The 25,447-nt window shown below is 54.5% G+C and overlaps 1 protein-coding gene across 1 annotated transcript; it reads right to left on the reverse strand.

Moving 5' to 3' along the window:
- Positions 1-10,558: 10,558 nt before the first annotated feature.
- Positions 10,559-24,397, reverse strand: ZDHHC19 (zinc finger DHHC-type palmitoyltransferase 19). The gene is made up of 8 exons (XM_032406256.1): positions 24,153-24,397; positions 23,678-23,799; positions 23,025-23,164; positions 22,015-22,187; positions 21,533-21,638; positions 15,776-15,861; positions 15,227-15,431; positions 10,559-10,663 (listed from the first exon to the last, which is right to left on the reverse strand). Exons 1-8 carry the CDS (start codon positions 24,296-24,298, stop codon positions 10,559-10,561), a joined length of 1,083 nt encoding a protein of 360 aa, XP_032262147.1. The 5' UTR covers positions 24,299-24,397.
- Positions 24,398-25,447: the final 1,050 nt, after the last annotated feature.

Below are 25,447 nucleotides of genomic sequence, written 5' to 3' on the forward strand. Positions count from 1 at the left end.
CAGAGGGCTGAGAGCCGGAGGGAGGAAATGGGGAGCTGGCCATTCCCCAGAGCAGAAGCCGAGCTGGAGGAAGCTGACAAAATCGAGCCTAGAGAAGGTGGTATTGTTCGCGCTCCTTGAAGCACACTGCGACAGAGCCAGAGCTAGGCAGCGCCCTGGCCCGGTGCCAGCTCCGCAGCCCTGGGACCCTGGCCTGAAATCCCCGGGGCCAGGGTGTCAGCGCTGGGCTAGGACTGGAGGGAGCGAAGGGGCTCAAAGGGGCTCAGGGAAATGTTTGTGGGTGGCGAACGTGTTCCGTATATTGACTGTGGCGGCGGCTTCCGAGATGTACACATGGGGTGAAACTTATCAGATGGTACACTTTAAATATGTCCAGTTTAGTCAGTTACTTCTCTAAATAGGTGTTAAAAATGACAAAACAGGGAGGCACCCTGGGTGGCTCAGTCGGTCTTGACTTCGGCTCAGGTCCTGGTCTCAGGGTTGTGAGATGGAGCCCCGCCCCGAAAGATGAATCCCCCTCTTTCCACCCCATCCCCCTCCCCTGCTATCTCTCATGCATGCACTCTCTCTCTCTCTCAAAAATAAATAAATAAAGAGGTTTCTTTTTAAACATTACAAAACAGTGTGGTGGTAATTTTTATTACATATGCATATGGATAGACACAAGAAAGACTGGAAGGCTATTTCCCAAAATGTTAACAGTGGTTAGTTCTGGGTTGTGGGATTACAGAGAACTTCCATTTTTCTTCTTTGTGTTTTTCTATACTTCACAAATTTTCCAAAATAGATACGTTTCACTTTTGTAGTCAGGAGGAATTTACTTCAAAATGAGAGCAATGTCTAAGATGCAGGGACCTTAAGGAGACTGGCAGCAGGAGAGAAAAGGCTGGGTGTGTGGAGGGGGGCTCGGTGCCAGGAGCCAGCCAAACCGAAGCAACCAGCCCCGGGCTGAAAAAGCCAGCGCTTGGGGGGGGTGGGGGGAGCGCCTGGGTCACATCTCAGCTCTGCCATGTGCTTGCTAAGTGGCCTAGAGCTAGGTACTTGACCATTTGGGGCCTCAGTTTCCCCAGTGATGATACGGAGAAGACTGTGAAGTCTCCGAAGGCAGCTGAGGGATTCGGTGGCCCCTCCTGGGGGCTCCCATGGTGCGGCGAGCAGCCCATGGCTGCTATTCTCCCCCACCCCCATCTTAGCTTCCAGGTATTAAAAAGAATAGGACTGACTTAAGAAAAGCTTTCTTTCTTTCTGTCTTTTTTTTTTTTAAGATAAAAATAAAGAGAGTTGAGTAATCTCTGAAACCAAAAGCTAGTTCTGGAATTGAAGGTTTTTTGAGGTTTCTCTTAACTGGTACCAGAAATCTTTATCTCTCAACCAGCCGTAACCACCATTGTGCCCCTCCTCCCACCCGCCCACAAGTGTGCTCCTCCCGTTCCACCTGCACGTTCCCCTTCCCTGACCCTCGCATGTGGATAACATGTGGTCACTGCTCCTAGAGCTGCTTTTCCAGGACAGCTTACCTTGCCCTTCTCTTATCTGTTCCTTCCCCACAGACCCCCGGAGTAACCCGGGCCCTCCCCGCCCTCCAGGCCCACGCCACTCTTTGGCTTGGCATCCCCTTCAGGGGATCTGGATGCTACCCTTAACTGCCGAAGTCCGGGGCACTGGACGCCTGGAGCCTCGGGTCCCTCATCTGTCTATGGGGGCTGACGCCTCCCGCCCTGCCCCAGTGCATGGGGAATGTGCATGAAGCCCTGCACAACACAGGTGTGCCCACAGCTTCCCGGGAAGAGGAAGCCCTCCCTGACACTCTGCCCTCCGCCTGACCGTGGCTCTGGCCCCTGGGAACAGTCATGCACTTCATTGTGAGCACCCTTCCATGGTCAGTCATCTTCACATCTTACTGAGAGTGGCTTACGGCTGGCTGGTCATTTGGGGTTCCTCAAGCAGGCTCCCTCTCCTGCCCCTCAGGGGCTCCAAGTCCCTTGAGGCCAAGGCCGCCTCGTTCATCTTTCGTCCCCTCCCTGTTCCTTTTCACCCAACAGGTCATTCCTTGCATAGCGCTAGGTCGTCAAGTGTGCTCAGTACTTGGTTGTTCCTTTCACCTGAACCTGTGTTTACGTCTCTGGCAACTACAGCCACGAGATGCAGCGATTAAGCTTTCAGGTGACAATAACAAAGGCAGAGGGACAGGTCAGCTACATGTCATTCCAAAGGTGAGGGCACACCCTAGGAATTTTTTAAGTGGCACTGGACAAAACCATCTGTGACGGTTCTTCAAGCAAGAAGGTCCCTGACCCTGAGTCACTCATGGGGTGTGTGTGTGTGTGTGTGTGTGTGTGTGTACGGGGGCTGTGTAAGGACAGTGTCTGTGTGTCTGGGTGGGTGGGTGGGGATGCATTTGCACAGTTTGTAGCTGTCCTTGGACTCAAATTCTTCTCACCTACTGTCAGTTCTGGTTTTAGAAGTCTGTTGGAGACTCGAATCGGCCACACCAGTGGTTCAAAGAACCTCAGAGGGTGTTACTTTGTTCCGCCTCCACGCTCTGGGTTCTGGATTCCTGCGGTGTCCGGCCCGGCAGGTCTCTGCCTGCCTTATGTCTCTGCCTGGTTCTCCTTCTGGTTGTCCCCCCTTCCTAAGCCCCAGTCAGCCTCGCTATCTGCTCCTGCCACAGGCATGAGGTCAGCCAGGCTGATGCAACCGTTTCTGGTCCGAGGACAAGCCCCTGCCTGGCACAGCTCACCAACGCAGCGGCGCGCTCTGAGCCGTCGTGGACCGTCAGCCCGGGGCTCCGCTGCCCGTGGCTCAGTGGTCCTGCGGGGGCCCTCTCTCCAGGCCCCGCCACCCCACTGAGGACTGGTCATGGCCACCAACCAGCTCCTCCCCTCCCCTCACCTCTCTGCACCTCTTCCTGCCCCTGGAAACGGAGTCAGGAACACATCCTCTCAGGAGGGTTGTGAGCATCAGATGGGAAACAGCCTTTCCCAGGTTCGAGTCATTCAGTTTCCCAATCACAGGTGTTTCCATACCTGCACATCACCTGCTCTACTTCCTACTTGGTATTTGTCATCAAATCAACTTTAAATCACCTCACTTTGTAAAAAATGTACTTTGCTAAAGAACACTGAGCCCGGGGGGGGGGGGGGGGGCGAGGGGATGGGGTAACTGGGTAATGTTATGAGCACAGGGTATTATATAAGACTGATGAATCACTGATTTCTGCCTCTGAAACTAATAATACATTATATGTTAATTAATTGAATTTAAATTTTAAAAAAATTTAAAAAAAGAACACAGAGTCCATGCAGTAGGTTAATATATGCAGCCTCTCTTGTTCCTTTTAAATGGTCCAATTTTTTTGGAAGATTTTATTTATTTATTTGAGAGAGAGAGAGCACAAGCAGGGGGAGCGGCAGGCAGAGGGAGAGGGAGAAACAGACTCCCTGCTGAGCAGGGAGCCCGACATGCGGCTGGATCCCAGGACCCCGAGATCATGATCTGAGCAGAAGGCAGATGCCCGACCAACTGAGCCACCCAGGCGCCCCTTAAATGTTCCATTTAAAAAACTCCCATCTCAAAAAACAAACAAAACTCCTGTCTCCAAATCCTTCTATTCTTGGTCAGGCCAGACCTCTTTTGAGCTAGCTATATTCTTTTCCAATAGTCACTGCAATAAATACTTACCTATTAAAGTCCAAAGTCCTCTGGGGAAGGGACATGCAGGCTGGCACAGCACACTTTGGGAGACCCTGAGGTAACAGGTGGGCAGCCTAAGCCCACACCCACTCTGGTGTGCAGTGGCTGTGGGCGTGGGAACCTCTGCCTGGAGGAGTCACTGGCCCCCCTGGAGAGCAAGGACCGGGACCCCCACCGCTCCGCTGGGAGAGAGGGACGACGCAGGGGACAAAGAGCCCTAGGGCCTCACTGTGAAGTGAGGGGTCAGCTCATCCTGCGAGCCCGGCATTCAGGCCACTCTCAGAGCACATACCTCCTAACAGTCAGTGCCTGAGAAGCAAGGGCTGGGAGCTGAGAGCAGACAAGAGGGTGAGGGCAGATCTGCCCTTCATTACAGCTCAGGTCTCTAGAGCTATGTGGCCAGGTAAGGCCCAACTCCATGAGTCCTGAGCTTGGTGTGGCCTGTCCTAACCAGGACTTAAGAGTTTGGGGACTGGGCGGTGCAGGGGGGGGGGAGAGGGGCACGCCTGGGTGGCTCAGTCGGTTAAACATCTGACTTCTGCTCAGGTCATCATCTCAGAATCCTGGGATCGAGCCCCGCATCAGGCTCGCTGCCCAGCAGGGAGTCTGCTTGTCCCTCTCCCTCTGCCCCTCCCGCTGCTTGGGCTCTCTCTGTCTCTCTCTCAAATAAATAAATAAAATCTTTTTTAAAAAAAAGTTTGGGGACTGGAGCTTTATCTCTTTAAAAACAAGTCAATGAAGTGGCACAATGGGACATGCATGTAACAATTTCTTAATTGCGCTCTGTGCCTTCAGCCTAAAAGTACTTTCACACTTTCTGCTTGGAACCTCACTGCCACCCTCTGAAGTAGTCAGAGTGACTCCAGGACTGTTGCCCCAGCTCAAATATGAAAAACCTGGGGTTCAGAGAGGCTAAGACCTAAGCCCCCAGGATAGCACGCTGTGGTGAACAGCGTGGGATGTTTACAGAGCACCCATTATATGCTGGCACATTTCCATACCTTACCTCATTTAATCCTTAGAACAGTCCTATGAAATATGGACTATGAGTCAAATAAGCAGGGTTAGGAATCCCACCCAAGACGTAGCAGATTTGAGTTTGTTAAGAATTACAGGCAGCCCCCGATTTCCAACTAGATTATATTCCAAGATGTGGTCTAAAGGCACTTACCCACCGAAACAGGATTCTTATGGTATTTATGTACTCAGGCTAGTCTGAGGAGGGCCCATTAACCCACAATCCTCCAGATTCCTGAACAAATGCAATGAATATTCAAAAAATATTACTATAATGCCACTAGTCAAAACAAAAAAGTGATAGCATTTGATAAGAAAGTACTTTTTATTTATCTCAAATTCCTGCCTAAAATCTGAGGCCAGATAGGAAAATGGACATAATTTCCCCCTGTTCTCTTCTTTTAGAATTTAAAGAAAGAACGGTGGTATGGGGGGGCAGGGGGGCGCAGGGGAGCAGGCTGGGGGGAATGGACAGTTAGTTGACCAAATAGGGAAGTTATGAAAGGAAGAAGCAGGTCCCTGAAGCCGGCTCAGCAGGAGGGCTGGGGACCCTAAATTCTCTCCCATTCAGGAGGCTGCTTTCATCACAGAAAGATGACAGAAGGTTGGGGAGTCTGGGGGACTCAGAGGCCTGAGAACAAAGAGGGGAAAAGCAATTCTGCCGGTGGGATTTTCTAGGGAAGACAAACCCGTTTGTCTTCCCAATGGGTGTGATCAGAAATGGATTTAACCCCCCGCTACCACATACAACATTCTGGCAGGGGGTCAGGAGTAGGGTCTGACGGGCAGCTGGAGATCCCCCTCTGCCCTGAGAAGCGCAGCCTGGGACTCTGGCTGCTTCCCGCTCGGACGCTGGGACAGTCACAGCTGTGTGACTGGGCGCGGTGCTCTACCTGTCGAGCCTCACCACCTCCTCCAGGAGCCCAAGGGGATGCTCAAACGCTGTGGGGAATGGAGGACTCAGAGAGTGAGTGTCTGGCACGCAGGGGACACATAAACAATGCATTACCCGTGGCCTGGCTGGCACCCTCGCTTCCTGACTGAGGCTTCGGGGCCCTCGAGGTCCTGAAGGCAGCGGCTCTGTCGTAGCCCCCTTTGTACAAGTCATGAGGCCACGAGCGGAGGGTCCGGGAGGCCTCTCGTGCTTCAGAATGGGTGTAAAGAGAGGAGAGGCGTGATTCTAATTTGAGATCAGGGCCTGAGAGCTGAGCAGGTGGAGGCCCACTACCTCCTATTTGTGGAGCCCTCCAGGAGAGGGGCCCGCCTGGGGGTGCCACTCCCACCGCAGACCAGAGCAGCCCCAGCCAAGCCAGCGAAACTGTCCCTCACCCCACCCCCTAGGCCCCGAATGTCCTCAGGTAACAGCAGGGCTGGAAGGAGCCACAGATTTTCTGGTTCCACAGCCTCCTTCCACAGATGAGGGAACAGGCCCAGAGAGGGGAAGGGCTTTTTGCAGTCACACAGCCCCACGGAGGAAGAGCTGGGCCGAGAGAGCAGGTGTCCTGACACCCAGACCGGCAGCCAGAAACCCCCAAACAGGAAATACTTGCTTATCCACCACGAGCATTTGATGACCTTGCTTCCAGTCTCTTAAAAATATATATAAAAAGTTGAGGGGCACCTGGGTGGCTCAGTCAGTTAGGTGTCTGCCTTTGGCTCAGGACATGGTCCCAGGGTCCTGGGATCAAGCCCCATGTCAGGCTTCCTGCTCAGCAGGGGAGTCTGCTTCTCCATCTCTCACTGCCCCTGCTCTTGCTCTCTCTTTCTAAAAAAAAAAAAAAAAAAAATATATATATATATATATATATATATATATATATAATTGAAAATTAACAATTACACCATGCATGAACACATTCTTTTTTAAAATCAATTTCATTACCTCCTAGATACATTGTAGCTATTCAGTATTTGCTGAGGGAATGAATTTTTAGTCCCATTATCCCAGTTCAGGCCTCAGTTTTTTTACCAGCTCTTCCCTAGATGACAGCACTAAGCCCTTGATTGGTTTCCCCTCTAGAAGCTCCTCCACCCAGGACCCTCCCTCCCCTACCCCACCCAGGCCTACCACAGCAGGGACTCTGGGGTGGGGTCCCTATCACAGCAGGGACTCTGGGGGCAAAAGGGCCAATGAGGCTGCCCAGAGTCTTCCTCCCACTCTGCTCCTCTCTTGGTCGAGGCCTGCTATGAGACAACTTTTGGATTAGGCTTGGGAAAAGGCTGGGACACCCAGACGCCCTCTCCCAGGATGCAGGCCCTCGAACCCTGCTCAGCTGTTCCCTCATGCTAACAAAGTGTTCCTCTTACTCAATGGCTGATTTTGTCTTTGCTTTCTCTCCTTTCCCCACTGTGCTGGGCTATTGAGAGACCCCGAGCCTCTGGTGGGACCCCAAGGGAATCATTCAATCAGAAAATTAAGGCCAATTCAATAGGGAGAATCCTTTTACAATGTATACAGATAGTAAATTATTATTTACTACCTCCTATTTGTGGATTATTATTATGTTGTACACTTTAAATACCTTATAATTTTATCTGTCAACTATACCGCAGTAAAGCTGGAAAAAAGAAAAGTCTTAAGGCCAGAGCCTGGGGCCCTGGCAGGGCCCAGCACTGCTGAAGGCAAGGGCATGAGTTCTGCAAGAAGAGGGCACAGGACAGAGCCTGGAAGTTTTCCTGGTGGGAGGTGAGAGGAAGACTCATCGAGCAGGAGTCAGGAGGAGAGTCAGACGTGTCTGATCCCTGAGGTCAAGGATAAAGAGAGAGTTTTCACGAAAGAGGGTATGATCAACAGTGCCAATGCAGCTGAGGATGGAGGAAGTTACCTCCACTTCCTGAACTGGATGTGCATAGACCCTCCCTGGGACCAAGCTTGGGGCCAGGCTGGGCCCGGAGGCCCTCTGGCTGGATCTCGTATTTCGGAAACCTCCCTGTGAGGCTGGATGGGTGAGCCTAGGAGGGTGTGGACCCACCACCAAACCCCAGGGACAAGTCCCCGGGACCCTACTGAGCAGAAACAGGGTGGGACGGAAACTAAACAAATTGCTCCTTTAAAGCCACCTGAAATTTATGTCTCAGTAATGTTTGATTTTTGGCTTCTCTTTCCTGCAGCAGGATATTTAAAGAAAACAAATCTTTAAAATCTTCAACTCCAAAGCAAAGAGCCCTCTGTGCGCCTACTTCTGGTCTCTGCATTAGGAACAAATCTCCTTTACTCTTTGGTCTGAATTGTGTCCAAGGCAGATAGAGCCTCTTGGCCAAGATGGGTGCAGCCCAAGTCTCTGCCACGGCATCAGAGTGAGCCTGGCCCAACCAGACCTTGAGACCTTCCAGAGGCTTCCACTCTAGGGCACCCTGAAGCCAGGGGCCCAGAGGGACTGACAGATGGTGGTACCAGCCGGGAACAGAGAGGAGAGGGCCACATCCCTGCCCCAAGCCCAAGTCGGGTCAGTTCTCCCCCTAGGGACAGACACTTGGTGGGGAAGAGAGGGAGCTGAGAAGTCGCCTGAGGAAGGTGACCCTGGCTTTGTCTGGGATTTAAAAAGAGATGGCCCATTTTTGGCTTTGGTCATTTCCAAATGATCCTAATCCAGAGCCAGAAAAGGAAGCCCAAGGAGGGGAAATGGAGACAAATACTGGAGCCCGAGTATGGCCCGCCTACTGCTCCCTTCCCAGCAACCCCACACCCACTCGGTTGTGGCCTGTGCGGTGTAGTGAACGTCACAGGGCAACCCCACAGCACTGTGAGGTGGCTTTCGTTGCCCTTTTGCAGATGTAGGAACAGTGGCTCTGAGAGGCCAGAGGCTTTCCAGGGCCACATGACCAGAAGCGGCAGGGCCTGCTTTCCAGCCCAGCTCTCCTGATGCCCAGTCCGTGTCCTCTCCATTGTGTTCCACTGCCCGGCCAGCAAAAGGGCAGGCAGGACAGGCTTTCCATTTTTGTCAGTGGCTGAGGAGCAGCTATCTAGTGAACAGCGGGCAGGGGACTTTTCCAGAGCAGATGGCCAAGGGTCCTGCCCAGGGCTCAGTACCTTTGGTTGGTGACTTAATGCGTGCCCCCCCCCCCCCCCCCCGCAAGGAGTCATTCAGTAAGCCCTGCCAGGGGCCCTAGGCTTGTCCCCAGATCAGGGACCCTCCTTCCTGGTCAGAGTCATGGACTTCTAGGAGGTCAGGGCAAGAGTAGCCCTGAGGAGCCTCCAGAAAATTCTGTCCTTGCGGAGAGGGAGACAGAGGCCCGAGGACTGTCCAGGGTCATGTCCACAAAAGTAACTACAGCACCTTCCTCCCAAGCTGTTCTGAGGATTAAATGAGATCATGCGAGCCAAGCACTTCCCCCACAGTGGGCACTCCAGCGGGTACTGCTAGGACTGCTGTCACCGTGCTCTTGCCCACCGGAGCCGAGCTACTAGGCCAGGGGAAGAAAGAGTGCCTCCCTGTTGGCGGTCCCGGCCTCTGACCCACCTGGCCGCACACGGTGGGGTGATGGAAGGACTCAGAGGCAGGAGGTCTGGAACCTGGCCTCACCTGGCCTCTACTTCGGTGTGTGATCTGGGGGAGGCCCAGCTGAACCTCCCCCCGCCAGTGCCTTGATTTTCCTCTGAGAAATAAGCCGGATATTCAGGAGGGACCCTTCCAGTTTGGGAATCTCCAATTTCAGCAGCAAAACCGCCCTACCAGGAAGCTTCGAGAGCATGTGCCTGGCTGGGAGGAGGAAGCCCGTGTCAGGACAGACAAAGCTGCCCTGTGCTGAGAGGCCTCTGGCCTGGCCCCAGAGCTCTGCGGGTTCCACACCCAGGCCCAGGGGCTTCCAAGAATCACAGTTAAAAGGTATTACTTGAAAGTTGCCAGACGGTTAACTTTGCGTTCCTGGAAGCTGTAGTCCAGGAACGATTGGGAGGTAGGGGGGTGGCGGGGAGAGGGGAGGAGAGGAGGCAGGGGAGGAGCAAGGGAGAGAGCAGTGGGAGGGGAAAGGCGAGAAGCGGGAGCAGAGACTGAGGCGAGAGACAGAGAGGCTGCAGGGAGAGGGGAGAGCGGGCTCTGAGCCCAGCCCAGACCCAGGGCTCCGATGACCACGGCTTTTGACCGCCCGGGACCCTGGCCGGTCACAAAATAGAAGCCACGTTATGTTTTCTGAACAGGACACTCCCCGGCCGTGTGGGAAGGCAGAGCCTTCGGGCGGTCAGCCTGCCGGGCCCTTGAACACTCCCAGCGCACCCCTGCGCTCCGCTTCAGCCCCGGGACGCCCTCGTTGGCTGCTCCTCCGTCAGCCGGCGCCCCAAAGCTGCCCTCGGAAGCAGCACCCCTCAGCTCCGCAGCCGGGCCGTTAGGGAGCCCACGCCAAAGCGGGCAGGGGCCGGCTGCGGCTGCCACGGCGAGCCGCCTCCCGAGGCCCCGGGGGATCCCGAAGTCCCGCCCGCCGAGGGCGACGCCCCCTCCGTCACTGCCCGCGGTCGAGCCCCTCCCCAGCTCTCGGCACGCGCCGCGGGACGCGTCCCAGGGAAAGCGCCATGAGGTGCAGGGACGCGTCCCGTTCTCCAGCAGGGGACCCGGGCGGCCTGGCAGCAGTGTCCCCTTATCCCGGGTTCCAGTCACCCGCAGCCAGGTGCTGTTTGGAATCAGATGCGCCTCCTTCTGAGGTATCGCCAGGAGGCCCCCGGGAGCCTCACGGACGTCACGGTCACGGCGTGACGTCATCCCGTCACCTCACCTCCCCACGCAGGCGCTTTACAGCCCACACGGCCACAAGAAGGCTGACCGAGAGACCACACTCCCGTGCCTCTGACTCTAGCAGGCTGCTGGAATCGGTCCAGTTTATTTGTAGTTGTTGTTAATCTCCTACTGTGCCGCATTTATGCATCAAACTTCACCCGGATATGTGCGGGGTTCGGTACTGACCGCGGCCTCAGGCCTCCACCGGGGGGCTCGGAGCAGACCCCCGCAGATAAGGGGCACTCCTGCAACAAACTGCAGTAAAAGAGAACTGCCTAGAGACGCCCAGTGCAATGGGAAAGGCAGACAGGGCTTTGGCTGGGCCGCTTAGAAGAGGTGTCACCCTGAGGAAGTGGCCTGTCGGCTCAGTGCTGGTTCCCTCGTCTCTAGAACGAGCGTGACGACTGCAGAGAGGTTGTGGGGATCAGAGACGCGCATGTGAACCCCCACACAGGCCAGGCGGCGGGCGGTGCTCGGTGAAGGTTTTGTCACCCATTACGGGGCCCTGCAAACCTTCAGCCGTGCACGCTTCAGGCACAGGAACTGAAGAGCAGGATGTGGGCACCGGGGGAGCATCACCTGGGTGCCAGGCACTGTGCCCACGTGCCCATGAGGGTCAGCCAGCGAGGGGCCTGGGCTCCGTGACGTGGTGGGATTCTGGGCCCCGATCCCACACTGTGGCAACCTCCTCTGCCCCGTCTGTCCCTACTCCACCCTCAACCACTAGCAGGGCCCTCTTGGGTGGGGTGGGATGGGCAGGGCTGGGCAGGGCATCATTATCACTCCCAGCGCAGTGCTGGAGACAGAGTTAAGCTGGGCCTTCTTATCGGCTCCCCAGGCCCTGTGCTGAAATGCACTGCCTGGCTCTGAGGCTTGGGGGCTGGAAAGCGGGGCCCTGTGGTGGCTGCCCAAGTCCTTGCTCCTCTGGAATGGTCCCTGGGAGCAGGAATGGGAGAGGCAGCCCAGCAAACAGAGAACGCCGCCTGGCTTGGACACCATGTCATCTTAGGCAATCCCTTCCTTCTCTAGTCCCCATCTGTGAAATTGGGGGTGGAGGGGCAGCTGGATAAGGTGACCCTTGAGTCCCTTGCAGCTCTAAAGAGTTAGGATCCTGTGACAGGTGGTGGCACCTGTGACGTAGCCATGACGATCATCCTGTTTACAGACAAGCCACGGGACGCCAGGCAGAGGGAAGAGACTCACTCCCATAGCGTACTAGTTGGTAGCAGAGCTGAGGGACACCAGGCCAGTGCTCTTTCCACCCCACACACCCTCACCTCCTAGAAGGCCCACAGAGGAAAGGTTTGGAGATGATGAAGGGATGGCTGTTTCTGGGCTCCCCATCCCAGGTCCAAACCCTTCCATCAGGTTCCAAGTGTGGACTGGGGACATCTCAGAGGGGTCCCAGACACATGGGTACCAGGCACCTCACGGGCGGGAGGTCACTCCTTGGCTCCTGTCCAGGGAAGGGAGGGATGTCAAGGCTTCTTGGGTGTGTGGAGAGCTGGCCCCATAATTGGGCCCAGATAATACCCCTGCTCTTATCAGGGGGGCAAGGGCTCCAAGGGGTGCGTCTGAGAATCAAGGGCAGGTTCAGCAGAAGTGGGGAGGGGGCAGAGAGGGAAGGTGGGTGCAGGTCCTCCAGCCTGGAAGGAAAGACTCTCTGAGGACAGGTCCAAGGCTTAGGGGACAGGTGTGCGGGGAGTCAAAGGAAGGGGCAAACTAGATCCACTTCCCCTTGAGGAGCAGAAAAGCCTGATCCAAGGGGCTTTCCTAAAGAAATCCTATATATCTCAGGTTGGGAGGGATGAGAGAGACCCAGAATCTATGTCCCAGGGCAGGAAGGGTTATGGCCACCTTTGAGAACCTGAGAAAAGTTATGTCCTTGCCCATTGGGGAAACCAAGTCCCAGGCTTTCTGGGAGATGACCCACACACTTGGCTTAAAACTTGGAAGGCCCTGCCAGACAGTGGGTGGGTCCCCTGTAGAGCTGGAGGCAGGGACCCAGTAGGTGCCATCCTAATGACCAGACACGGGGCCCTGGACCGGGCAGGGCAGCAGAGAGACAGGCAGCAAGGCAAAGCAGGACCAGGCCTCCCCGGACCCTGGGGCCTGGCCTTCTTGGCCCCCCATGGAGCTGGGGCTCCAGGCAGGCACACCTGGGTACTCAGCCAGCTCCCTGACTATCTCCCCATCCATGCCTTGGCCAAGGTTCCTGGTTTCTCTTCCTCTCTGGCTCAGGCTCAGACCAACCTGGGGACTCCCATCTGGGAGCAGGGCTGTGCGTCTCCTCACTGCTAGGCAGCCTGGCCTGAGCTGTGCCCTCTGAAACCACCCAGAGAGACGACAAACAGATTTGTGCGCAACATACACACCTGGGGTTGGGGGCTCAAAAGGCCTTATGCCCTCTCCCCCTCACCATGCAACCACGGACTGCAGGCTTCCCAGACAGACAAATCTGCTTCAGCTTTCCTTGTACATGGGGGCCCTAAGAGTTTTAAACATGGCCACGGGAGGCATTTACAACAAAGCCAAAACCAGGCTACCTTTTTGCATGCCAGTGAGTACCCTGCACCCCTCCCAGAGCCCAAGAACCTGAGTTAAGCATGGATGAGAGCTGAGAAAAGGCTTGAACGCAGAGGGGGCTTGGAATGGAGAGACCCCAAAACCAGAGCAAAGGGGACAAGGAAAGTGCTGGAGTCCCTGAGGTTGAGCAAAGACATTCTGGGTGGGAGCAAGAAGGAAGCGCAGCATCGAGAGGGACTCAGCATATGGAGAACTGGAGTTATGACCTCTCCAGGCTGGGCTGACACCCCCAAAGGATGGGCTCCTGCTCCCCCCCACCCCAAGTATGAGCATGCACACACAGGCACACACCTCCATAGGACTCTGAGGTGTTCATCTGATCCTCTGGGGACATCCCTTCCTCTTACCTTCACCACACCCTGATTTCACCTGGATACAAGGGCGGCCGGAAGCAGTGGGGTCGGTGCCCATCCTCACCTCTTAAGGTAGTTCTGATACTTCAGGGGGGCAGGATCACATGGGGCACTTGACAAAAATTCAGATTGAGATTCCTGCCCTCCCCCCTCCCTGAGATTCTGAATCTGGGGTCTGGGGACCCGGGTAATCCTGAGAAGGTGGTCCTTGGAGGAACGCTGGGTGGTCTGTTAGCTGTTGGGTGGAGAAAACAACCATAACGATACCGGCCGCATTCATTGTGTGCCTACCGTGTACCTGATGTTTGGCATAAGCCACCTCATTTTATCCTTTGACAGCCTTCCAGGAAGGTGCCATCATTTCTATTCCCAAAGTCACACACTGGTCTCCAGAGAGAAACCGCAGTTTGAGGTGGCTTCGTCTCCCACCCCACCCCCACCCCCTTCCAACCCCCAGGGGCTTGCAGACTCACAGGGCCTGGGACCCATGCCAGCGACAGGACCAGAACCAGCATGTGATTCCCCAACAGGAGAGAGTGACCAGGGTAACGCCCGCTGGCAAGAAAGACTGCAGAATTGTACTGTGATGGAGACACCCCCCCGCCCCCCGGGATAATGCAGCGGGAGGGCCCACTCCCGGCCTGAGGGCCGCCCAACCCCCGCGGAGGGGGCGGGGGGAGGAGGCTTCAGTGTAGCGACGCTGGACCGGCCGGCCGGGCGAATTCCCAGGTGGCGGGCGCCCCCTGCAGTCAGACAGGGGTGCGGCAGGGCAGAGGCCGGGACTTCGCCGGGGCTGACATCACTGGGACCGCGGGGTTTTCTCTTTCATCGTTGTGGTCCTTACGGTTGCTCCATTTTAAGGATGAGAGAAGTGTTGAGTGTCTTGCCCAAGGTCGCAGAACCAGCCAGTATGGGACCCTGGCTCCTCCCTCCCATAGTCTTTGTCCCAGCGCCTCAGGGCCCCCTCACCCCCAAGCTCCCTGGCCCGCAGGACAGACAGGGCAGGAGGGCCGTTGTAGGAGGCAGGCAACGGGTATTTAATGGGCTTTGGTGGGGGTCTCAACACTCCCACCAGGGGAGTGGGCAAGGGCAGAGCACAGACAGGCCTCCACGCGGGGCTCAGGAGATGAGGTTCAGGTGCAGGGGCTCCTGGCATCGCTGGGTGTGAAGGGGCGAGCGGCAGACAGCGCCTCGTCTGGGGCAGTCCCGCAGCAGGGGCAGCACTGAGCCTGCGTGGAGCTAAACACAGAGTGGAGGGATGGGGGCTCTCCCCGAGCCCCTGCCCCACAGCTCACGACCCACCAGCTGGGGAGCAAGAAACTGTCCAAGCCGCCATCCCCGCCCCTCCCCCCGCCCCCCCAGCAGAGCAAAGGGAGTGGCCTGGCACCACAGAATGTCACTGCAGGGGCCCTGGGGGAGGGGAGGCTGTGATTACCCACCCCCACTCCATTCCTAATGGGCCACTTCCATGTGTTTCCTATGTTGGGCTTCAGAGTAAAAAAGCTGTCTTTAAGTAAAGGAATCCCCCCTCAGAATTACGAACCCCTGGACTAGTCTCAGTCCTTACTAATAGCTGAGAAAACTGACGCCCAGAAAGGGTAAGTGACTGGCCCAAGGCCGACCAGCAAGTGAGTGGGGCGGTCTTTTCCTTTCCTGTCTCCAGCGTCCCCTGGTGTATTCTGGAGGCCTGTGACTTTATTTCCTGCACTGCTCAGGTCTATGATCCCCCTCCCTCAAGTTCTGAGTGCTCCAGCTTCAGGGCCAGCCCAACATGGGGTGAGAGGGTTCCCCCCAACACCTGTGAAATCCACAGACACCCTCTCCCAACACACACACACACACACACACACACACACGCATACTCCTCACCTCCTGGAGGGCTGCAGCCTCACCACTCCCTGGGGGACCATTCCCTGGTTTGTAGAGACTCAGAGGTTGGGGTTGGGGGCCAAGCCCAGGCCCTGGGACGGCTGGGGGACTGAGCACCGAGGGGCACATTGGGAAGTGAAGGTTCTGCATGGGCACCCAGTCAGACCCCACCATTCTCTGTAGCCAGACAGCTTCGGCCATGTACCTGGGGAGCAACAAGCCAGATGGGAGGGGTCGTGGCCCTCCTGGCCTGGTACCCCTCAGCTTGGGGGGCACACAGCCCAAGGCTTGGCCCTGCAGAGAGCTCAGATCAGTCTCATCCAGGCTGTAGTGTCCCTCCACCCCATTCCTTGGGGCAAGAACCCACAAAGGCAAGGAAGGGGGGGGTTCCGGAGGCTCTCACAATGCCCTGTGGAAAACCCCAAAGGAAGAAGAACAGGGAGTATAAGGGCCTGGGAGCTAGGCTAAGGGGCCAGGGGCGATGACCCAGCTTTATCCCGCCCCTCAGCCCCAGGGGTCACCACTCGGACCCCTGGTCTGCCAACTCACTTGGGTCCCAGCGGTGCACAAATTGTTAAATACCAGTTGTTGGCACAGCCGTGGTCGAACGGGTTGTATCCCTGCAGGTATGGGCACTGGAGGGAGGCAAGGGCCGGAAGAGGAACTCAGATCCAGCAGGACTGGGCAGGCCACCCCCCGATGGCCCTCCCTGAACGTCAGCTCAGCTCAGGGCGGCAGCAAGACTCCAGGGGCAGAGAAGCCGGGAGAGGGAGCCAAGGCCTCCCCCACCCCACCTACCTCCGAGTAGCTCTCTCTAGGCAACCCCTGGTACTGCACCCACTTCTCTTGTCTTCTCGGGGCTCCTCCCCATCACCTGTACCCTTTCTGTAGTACCCTCCCCTTTTCTGTTTCCTTTGGCCATACCACATCCTCCTGCCACCTCCTTCCAGATATACTTTCAGATCTTCCTTTTATTGTTAAACTGCTCCAAAGACAGTTCCACGCCCCTCCCCCAACTTCCCTACTTTCCCACCTCTCATTTTTTCCAAACTTGTGTCTCCACTGAATTTCACTATCTAGAAGGGTAGTTGCCTGGGGCGCAATCAGATTTCCCTAACAAAATAACCTGGCCCTGGAAGTCTGGACTGAAGTTCCTGAACACCCGTGCAGTGAAGGTCAAGTCCTCCCCTGGACAGTCTTAACCAACTTCTCCCCCTCCCCTCCCTCTACACATCAGCCTCGCCCTCCTCCTCCTCCTCCTCCTCCTCCCCAGCACAAGCTGATTCTCACCCTGACTTCAAGAGCCTTGGCTACAAAATGTCTGTCATGACCAAAAGTGGCCCAGGGCCACCTCTTCCCACCACCAGCTCTCTATGTCCCATGTCCCTGTCATGAAGATGTTGACCTTCGACACTATTCACCAAAAGGAGCCAGAACTCCATGCGGGACAGCTGACACCTATGGGAGGAAAAGTCGAGACACCTCCACAATGTCCCACTGTTGCCAAAAAGCAACACTAACCATCACGATACTTTGAATTCTTGCCTACTTTAATATGTTTAAAGCATTTAGGGGAAACTGGTATTCTATTTGCAATTTTAACTAAATGGTTAGTAAATGGTTAGAAGAGTTGGATTACATTTACAGTTAGAATTTTAAATTTAGAGAAATAAATTTTGATTTATTAGATGTATACGAAGTGTGCAAACACGTTGACTGTCCAATGCTTAAAGGAGTGATAGATAACTGCCTAATGAGCTCATTAGAACTCGCTAATAAAAGGCAGCACCTTCCTCTCCCCACTGGAGAGCCTCTCAGATGTGAACGGAATCCAACAGCTCGGAAGTTCTCTGACTCTCTTCTCTCCCTGGCTCCAGACCCAGTTCTCCTGCTCCAAACCTGTGCCTCGAACACTCTCACACTCCACAGGACGGTAACCAAAGTGGGCATGTTCTCACTCCATCTCCTGCCCAGCTCCCTGCTGCCTTGGTTCTCCACCCTTCTTCCCCCGGGGGTCAGGGCATCAAGCTTCCCTCTCTCTCTCTCTCTCTCCCTCCCTCCCTCCTTCTCTCCCAAAGCAGGATCAATTCTTTTCACTCATTTGCTCATAAATATTCTGGGGACTCGACAATGTCCTAGGCACTGCACTGGGGATTGAGGACACACCGCCACCAACAAAGCCAGCCCAAGCTTTCAGGCAGCTGGCGAGTGGTCAGGGCAGCGCAGAGAGGGGATAAGGGAGCAGAGCAGGCAGCGGGTGCCAAGACTCCAGGGGGCAGGTAAAGCAGCAGTGGCCCTGGAAAGCAGAGAGCGGGGCCCTGAGAGGCTGGGGGAGGGCCACGGCAGGTGCATGCGGCACCACGCTGCTGTGTGCAGCCTGGAAAGATGAGTCTTAGGACTGTCGCTGGCCACGTGGTGAGCACGACAGTAGTGTGACAGTGAGCAGAGGCTGGGCCGCACGGGCTGGGGAAGGTGAAGAACGATGCCAGTGAGCCGTCAACTCGTCCAAGAAACATGCCTCTGCTGGAGGGGAGAGTGCAACAGCCGGAGGGGAGGCCTGTGATGTTAAGGACTGTTTGCTTTGTTTCCAAGATCAGAGAGACGTGAATATGTGGGAATGATGATGGGAAGGAATGGTAACAACAGCAACACCCTATAGGGCATTGGCTTGTACCAGGCACTGTTGTATGTGTTGTACACATATCAACCCAAGCTGCTTCCTTTTACAGATGGGGAAACTGAAGCACCAGGTGGCTAAGTAACAGACCCAAGATCTCCCTGCCAATAGGAAGCTGTGGTTTGAATTTATGTAGACTGGCTCCAGAGCCCTTGCTATCAAGCGCCAAGCAAGGGGCCCCAGGAGATGTGGTTTGGGGATGGAGGTAGGAAGGGAATGAATGCCTGAAATGGGTTCTGGAGGTAACGGGAGAGAGCCCTGAATGAATGAACCACATTCATCACAGAGCGCAGACCATATACAGATTTCTTAAGACTGGAGATCGCAGACTGGGAGAGCCCCATGGAGCAGTGGAGCAAGGACGGGCCGATGGCTTGACTGGGAGCCAAAAGAACCATGGGAGTGGGAAGGGAGAATGCTACCCCGGAGAGGCTGAAATGATGGACTGAAGCTGGAGAGAGAAGGCATGCAGACCACAGGAGGTGATGAGTAAGGGCTAATGGGTAAGAGCAGAGGAGTCACGGGTGGGCTGGGAGCCACACAGGGGTGGGTTGGAGTGATTGAGTGCTGACTGTAGGGATGGGAGGTGGTGGGCAGACAGGGTTCCTCTGTCCTTTCAGCTGTCTCATTGTCTCCAGCCCTCCTTCATCAATGTGGCCAACTACAGCCTTCCTAAAACAACCTTTAGTTGGGGTGCCTGGCTGCCTCAGTCGGTAGAGTATGTGACTCTTGATCTCAGAGTCTCAGGGTCATGAGTTCAAGTACCACATTGGGTGTGGAGCCTACTTAAGAAAAAAACAAAACAAAACCAACATTTAGTCAAGTCACTGTCCTGCTAAAGGAATCCGATGCCAAGGATGTTCACTTTAATCACTCCTACTCAACGCTGTACTGGAGATCTAAGACAGTGGAGTAAGAAGAAAAAAAGAAAGCCATCGAAGTTGGAAAGGAAGAAATAAAACTGTCCTTATTTAGATGACATGATTTTCCATGTAGAATCAACAAAAAAAGCTATTAGGACAAGTGAGTCCAGCAAAATTGCAAGATTCAAGACCAATAAACAAAAATCCACTGTATTTTCTTAAAATAATAAACAAATAGAAATGAAGTTTAAAAACACATTTATAATAGCACACAAAATACTTAGAAAAGATCTAACACAATGTACACAAGATCTATATATTGAAAACTACAAAACACTGACGAAAGAAATCAAAGAAGTAAATAAATGGGAAGGGGCTCATGGGTTCAAAAACTCAATATTGTTAAGATGTCAGTTTTCCTTATTGGCTTATAGGTTCAATGTAATCCAAAGAAAAATCTCAGAAATCTTTTTGTGTGTGTGTGTGTGGAAATGAAGCTGATTCTGAAAGAAGAACAAATCTGGAGAACTCACACTGTGTGATTTCAAGACATAATACAAACCTACTAATCGAGACAGTCAACTGATTTTTGACAAATGCGCAAAGGTAACTCAATGGAAGAAGGATAGTATTTTCAACAAATGATGCTGGAACAACCCTTATGCAAATGTAATAAATCTTGACCCATACCTTGCATCATATACAAAATTTAACCCAAAATGAATCATAGGCCTAAATATAAAATCTAAAACTATAAAACTTCCAGAAGAAAATATAAGAAAATCTTTGTGAGGGCGCCTGGGTGGCTCAGTCGTTGAGCAGCTACCTTTGGCTCGGGTCATGAAGTCAGGGTCCTGGGATCGAGCCCCACATCGGACTCCCTGCTCGGCGGGAAGCCTGCTTCTCCCTCTCCCACTCCCCCTGCTTGTGTTCCCTCTCTCGCTATGTCTCTCTCTGTCAAATAAATAAATAAATAAAAATCTTAAAAAAAGATAATCTTTGTGACCTTGAGTTAGGCAAAGCTTTCTTAATTACAACACCAAAAGCACGGTCTATAAAAGAAAAAAACCAACAATGCACTTCATCAAAATGTAAAACTTCTGATCTTTGGAAGACACTGTTTAAAAATTGAGATGACAAGCCACAGACTGGGAGAAAATACTTGCAAAACACCTATCTGAACCCAGAGTATATAAAAAACTCATAGAACTCAATAATTTCAAAAAACCCAATTCTTTTAATGGGCAAAAGACTGGAACAGACATTTAATCCAAGATATACAGATGGCAAGTAAGAACGTGAAAAGATGCTCAACATCACTAGTCATTAGGAAAATGCCGATTAAAATCACAATGAGATACCATTTCACATTTATTAAACTGGCTAAAACTAATAAACAAACAACAACAACAACAAAAACCTGACAATACCAAATGTGAGTGAGGATGCTAAGCAACTAGAATTCTCACATATCGCCTGTGGGAATGCACAATGGGAATGCAGCCATTCTGGAAGACAATTTGGCAGTCTCTTAAAAAACTACACATAGTAACTATATAACCCAGCAATACCACTCCTCCCTCCTAAGTATTTACCCACAAAGTAATGAAGACGTTCACATGCCTATACACCAGTGTTTATAGTGGCTTTATTTATAATCACCCCAAACTGCAAACAACCCAAATATCCTTCAGTCCAGGAACCGATAAACAAACGGTAGTATGTCCATATGACTCAATAATGCACACGATAAAAAGTAAGAAACTACTGATCCTGGCAGCAACGGGATGGATCGCAAATGCTGAGTGCAAGAAGCCCGCTCAAAAGGCTGTGATTCCATTTATACCAGTCTCTGGAAAAGGAAAAACTATAGGGGTAGAAAACAGACCAGGGGCTGAGGGCAGGGAGAGAAACTGACTACAAAAGACCATGAGGGAGTTTCTGGGGGGTGATGGAACTGTTATAAATCTTGATTGCCGTGGTGGTTACAGGACCGGACTGTATGTTTGTCAAAACTCATAGAATTGCACTGAAACGGGGTGAATTTTACCGTATGGAAAAAAAGAAAATCGAAATCCTCTCACGGCTCCCAGGCTTCCCCTGAACCAAGATTCAATTCTCCACCCGACTTTCTGGGCCTTTTAATCCTGGTCAATCCCAAGCCGTCCACTTGATCTCGCACGCCACCTTCTGCTCCAATTAGCACTGTATCCTCACCATCCTATCCACATTCCACAGACTTGCGAGCTTCCTTGCCTTTCTGCAGGTTGCGCCCCTCACCTGCTCTAGTTCCCCCCCCCCCCCCCCCCGACCCCCGACCCCCGCCTTTTCTGCCCGTTTAAAACCACTGAGCGGCGCGTCCTACTCTGAACTTGAGTCCCTCTGTGAGTCTGTTACTCAACGTAGGGCAGGCCCTTTCTCGTGGCGTTCACAGGCGTCTGGCGGGTGTTACTCTGATTTCAGGTTCCTTATCGACAGAATCGCAGGATGTAGCCTTACTCACGTCTACACCCATCGTTCAAGATAAAGCACACGAGGCCTAGCACACAGTAGGCCCTCGATGCAGTGCACGCGGGAGGGAGAGTGACCACCGAGCGGGTGAGACTGGAGATGCATCTAGGTCTAGAAGGGCTAATGAGGCACCTTCGAGGGAGGTCAGGCGTCAGGGGCCAGGGCGGTGGAGAGAGCGGAAAGCGCAGAGGTTCCGGAGGCGCAAGGTGACCACCCACAGCCCGGTACCCCGGCGCCCCGCTCGGCCTCGCGTACCTTCCCCTCGTAGGAGCGCTCGGCCGCGCTCACCGACATGGCCTGGACCAGCAGCAGCAGGAAGAGTGGCACCAGGAAGCCGGCGGCGGGTACAGCCACCAGAATGCTGCGCGTCGGCTAAGGAACAGCGCCGCCGGACCCTCCTCCCTGGCCCCGCCCCTCGCCCCGACTCCGCCCCAACAGCCCCGCCCCCAACCAGCCCTGTCCTCCCGCTCCCCGAGCTCGAGCTCGGTCCCCGCGTACACCTCACCCCACTCCGCTGTCCAGGCCCCGCGCCACCTTTAGCACTCCCCACCATGACGCTGCTAGATTCTCAAGTCTTCGCAGTCCCTCCTAGCCCTGCCCATATCCCTGGCCCTACCCACCCCTGCCTAGTCCCCGGGGGTTCTCCCCGCCCCGCCATTAGCTCTGTCCTCGTGATCCCGCCCCCTTGCCACCCCCGCGCTCCCCACTACTCTCTACATGGGTCCCCGGAAGGATACGCGATGGCTTTGTCCATGGAGAAGGGCAGGTGGGTCGTGCGCACCAGGAAGATCAGGCAGGTCACCAGCATGGCACCCGAGTAGAGACATAAGGACAGGACCAGCAGCATGAAGAAGCGGAAGTTGCGGTGACCAATGCAGTTATTGACCCATTTGCAATGGTGGTCAAAGTCCTGGGTAAGAGGGAGGGGAGCAGGCCTCGAGGACCCGACCTCTGGACCAGCCTCCATCGCCCCCAAATCTGAGGCTTTACCCACCCCCCTTCCCCCATTCCCAAAGGCCACCTGCCCTTGGCCCCTCAAACTGGGTCTCATCCCTAGGAAGAAACGCAGGCACAAAGTCCCTAATGCTAGCATTTCTGTTAGAGCTCTGTTAGGTCTCTGTGGCTCACAAGGTCACATGTCAAGAGGCCTTCAGAGACAAGGCCTGCCCGGTCTTCTGGGGACACATCCTGGTGTAACTGTGGGCTGGGCATAGAATATCTCTGGGCTTGTTTCCTTATCCATTGACTGAGGATAGTAATACCTTTGCTCAGCCCGCCTCCCAGGGTTGTGAGGCCCGGATAAGACGGCACCTCTGTACGCCTTTGCAGGCTGTGCGCATGAGGCAGACAAGCACTCCGAGCCCGGAAGAGCCTCCGGCCCGGACACGAGAGGAGGACAGGCGAGGCTTTCCCAGCCGGGCCTACAGCCGGCGTGACGGCCTTGGGCAGCTAGAGTCAGCAGGCCTGGGGTAAGACAGGGGTGTCTTTCTCCCCCTGGCCTGACCAGGCCCAGCATAGGTGTGGATGCCTCTGGGCGTGTCTGCGCCTGCGCAGGCAAGTTTCAACCCCCTGGACAGGTGCGGGTGCAGGTGCAGAGGTAGGGACCTGCATGAGTGACCAAAGGTGGTTGGGAGTTACTGCCACTCTTGGCCTTTAGTGGTGCCGGACGTGGTTTCACGCTTGCCACTGGCCCCCGTGTGAGCGGGGAGGGGTGGGGGCGGGTGGGCAAGTCAAGAGAGGCACTCACTTCTACACAGATGTTGCACCAGGGACAGTGGTAGGTCCGGGGCGGCCGGTGGAAGCAGCACTTTTGGCACCACTGCAGGCGGAAGGCCCTGTGGTTCACCCACACCACATGCACCACCATGGGGCCCTGTTCGTTGGAGCCTGGCGTGGGAAGAGGATTGGGCAGCAGCAGGAGGCCCTTCCGTCAGTCTGCTGCTCCGGGGGGTAGGGAGGCCGGCCCCATGTCATGGCCCCAGGAAGTGTGGGGAAGAGGTGGGCGAGGGTATCCCTAGTCTCCACCGAACAAGCCGCCCAAGCACAGAGAGACGGGCATTCAAAGGGAAGGGAAGTTTCCAGCCAGAATGTTCTGTGAGGACTCAGTCATTTACAACTGTGACTGATGCTTTAAAGAGTTTGTGCCGTGGGAAGGACGAAGGGAGAACCGAGTGGTTTCAAAGAGTTGGCTTCTCTTCCCCGGGCCCTCCCACATGAAGCAACTGGAAAACCTCCAGAAATCTGTTTTTCCACGTCTGCGTAGCTTAAACAATGAAGCGACAGAGGCAGGGCTGGGGCAAATGAGGATGTGCTGTGAAACGGTCCTATGGCCCAAGGAGGGGAGATGGAAGGAGCCCTTCAGGAGGGGCTGCCTCCTTCTCCCAGCGGCCAGCGCCTCACCTTGATGCAAGATGCCGGGGTCTGAGAAATTGAGGGAAACCAGACTGAAGATGGTGAGGACACAGAGGAGGCCTGTGACGAGGGGAAAGGCCCACTCCCCGTTCTGGGCCAGCCATCTGCAACTGAGACCAGAACAGGGCTCAGCCCTGATCCAGAGTGGCCTGAAGCTCCCCCCGACCCCTGCCGACCCTGTCCACTTGGTCAGAACCCACACACCTTGAAGCCTGCTCTAAATATCCAGACTGGTGATAGATCCTCAGCGACTCCGCCGAATGTCACCCAGTGTTGCCAGCCGTCTACGGCTCCCAGAGGCACCAAGCACTGTGTACCTGTGCCTTTGCACATTCGGTTCCCTCGGCCTGGGCTATCCTCCATCCTCTCGCCCCTCTTCTGCACTTCCCCTGCCTCTGTACTATCATTCTCTGTTTTCCTGTCTCTGTAGGAAACCTGCAGCTCGTGGAAGAGGGAGACTCACGGGAATGCGAAGAAGAGGCCACTGAAAACCACCAGCAGCACTACATTGAACGCGGCAAACAGGCTCGGGAGGATCCACGGAAGAGGGGCCTGAGGCGGCGGATGGGGCTCCTTCATGAGGGGCACGGCGTCCTTCAAGAGCGGCATGGCTGGACCTCCTGCGCCCCCAGGGGAGATCAGAGCCACTAGGCTCCAGGAGCCCCATGGCCACAGCAGCCTCGGAAGCCGCAGCCCAGGGTGGGAGGAAAGAAGTTCCAGTGTGACATCATAGAGGTTGAGAAGAATGGAGGCCAGCCTGTGATGGGCGCCACCAACAGCAAACCCACCCACCAGCCCCACCCCACCCCACCCCCACACTTGTGCCAGGGACGGAGAGCTCCTGCCCCTGCGAGGTTGGCTTTAAGATGACAGATTAGAGAAACACACAGGGAGAAGGTGTGTGATTCTAATCATCTCAGGCTCGAGGCTAATCGGAGCAGATAGCGCTCATGGTTCACCCTACCTCCATTTTCTTCCTTTTTGTTATTGCAAAATTCCACTTTCGGGGCTGGAGGGGCAGCTAAATAACTTTCCAGCTTCCGTCATTTCCAGGGTGGGCTTCATGACACAATTCTGGTCAAGGAGACGTAAGTGGATGTCTGCTGAGGATTTCTAGAAAAGCTTTGCCTTGTCCCTTTCTTCTGGTCTTGAGCCTAGATGTGCTGGCTGAAGGTACCGTCTTGGACCCATTAGGCAGCGTGTGGACATGCTACACAGAATGGTGTTGAGGACACTGTTTAGGCACTGCTCCAGACTTGAACTGGCTGCCTCTGAACTGCTTTTTCCATGAGAAAATAACTGAGTTTTCTGTTATATGCAGCCGACATTTGTCATTTGTTTTAGCTATGGAGCATCTGAACCCCTCTGTGCTTGGAGGATTCCCTGCGCTGTACCTCTTCATGGAAGGGCAAAGACTGTTCCCCATCCCAGTTGGAGTTAAAACTGCCAGAAACTTGCATTCAAAGTCTCTCCTGCAGCTAGAGCATAGCCCTGTGACCCAGCGCCACCAATTAGCCTCAGAACTGCCACCACCAACCAAGTGGGAGTCTTCTGCACATATTTTCAGAGCTCCTGCGTGTTGAAGTGTCATGGCCATTTTAAATGTCACTTTAATTCCAACAGTGATTGTATTATGCTTCAACAAGGATAAAATACGTAATTCTGGGGGTGTCTGGGTGGCTCAGTCATTAAGCGTCTGCCTTCGGCTCAGGTCATGATCCCGGGGTCCTGGGATCGAGCCCCGCATCGGGCTCCCTG

This window comes from Phoca vitulina, unplaced genomic scaffold, assembly GCF_004348235.1.
Source record: "Phoca vitulina isolate PV1807 unplaced genomic scaffold, GSC_HSeal_1.0 scaffold8, whole genome shotgun sequence".
NCBI classification, from domain to species: Eukaryota; Metazoa; Chordata; class Mammalia; order Carnivora; family Phocidae; genus Phoca; species Phoca vitulina.

What these genes read in the sequence shown, in the direction of transcription:
- ZDHHC19 (XM_032406256.1), bottom strand. Translation starts at nt 24,298, where the DNA reads ATGCCGCTCTTGAAGGACGCCGTGCCCCTCATGAAGGAGCCCCATCCG. An exon ending in TGTGCACCGCTGGGACCCAA is followed by an intron (nt 15,432 to 15,775) that starts GTGAGTTGGCAG and finishes GTTGCTCCCCAG; the next exon opens with GTACATGGCCGAAGCTGTCT. An exon ending in AGGCTGCAGCCCTCCAGGAG is followed by an intron (nt 10,664 to 15,226) that starts GTGAGGAGTATG and finishes AGTTTGTTGCAG; the next exon opens with GAGTGCCCCTTATCTGCGGG.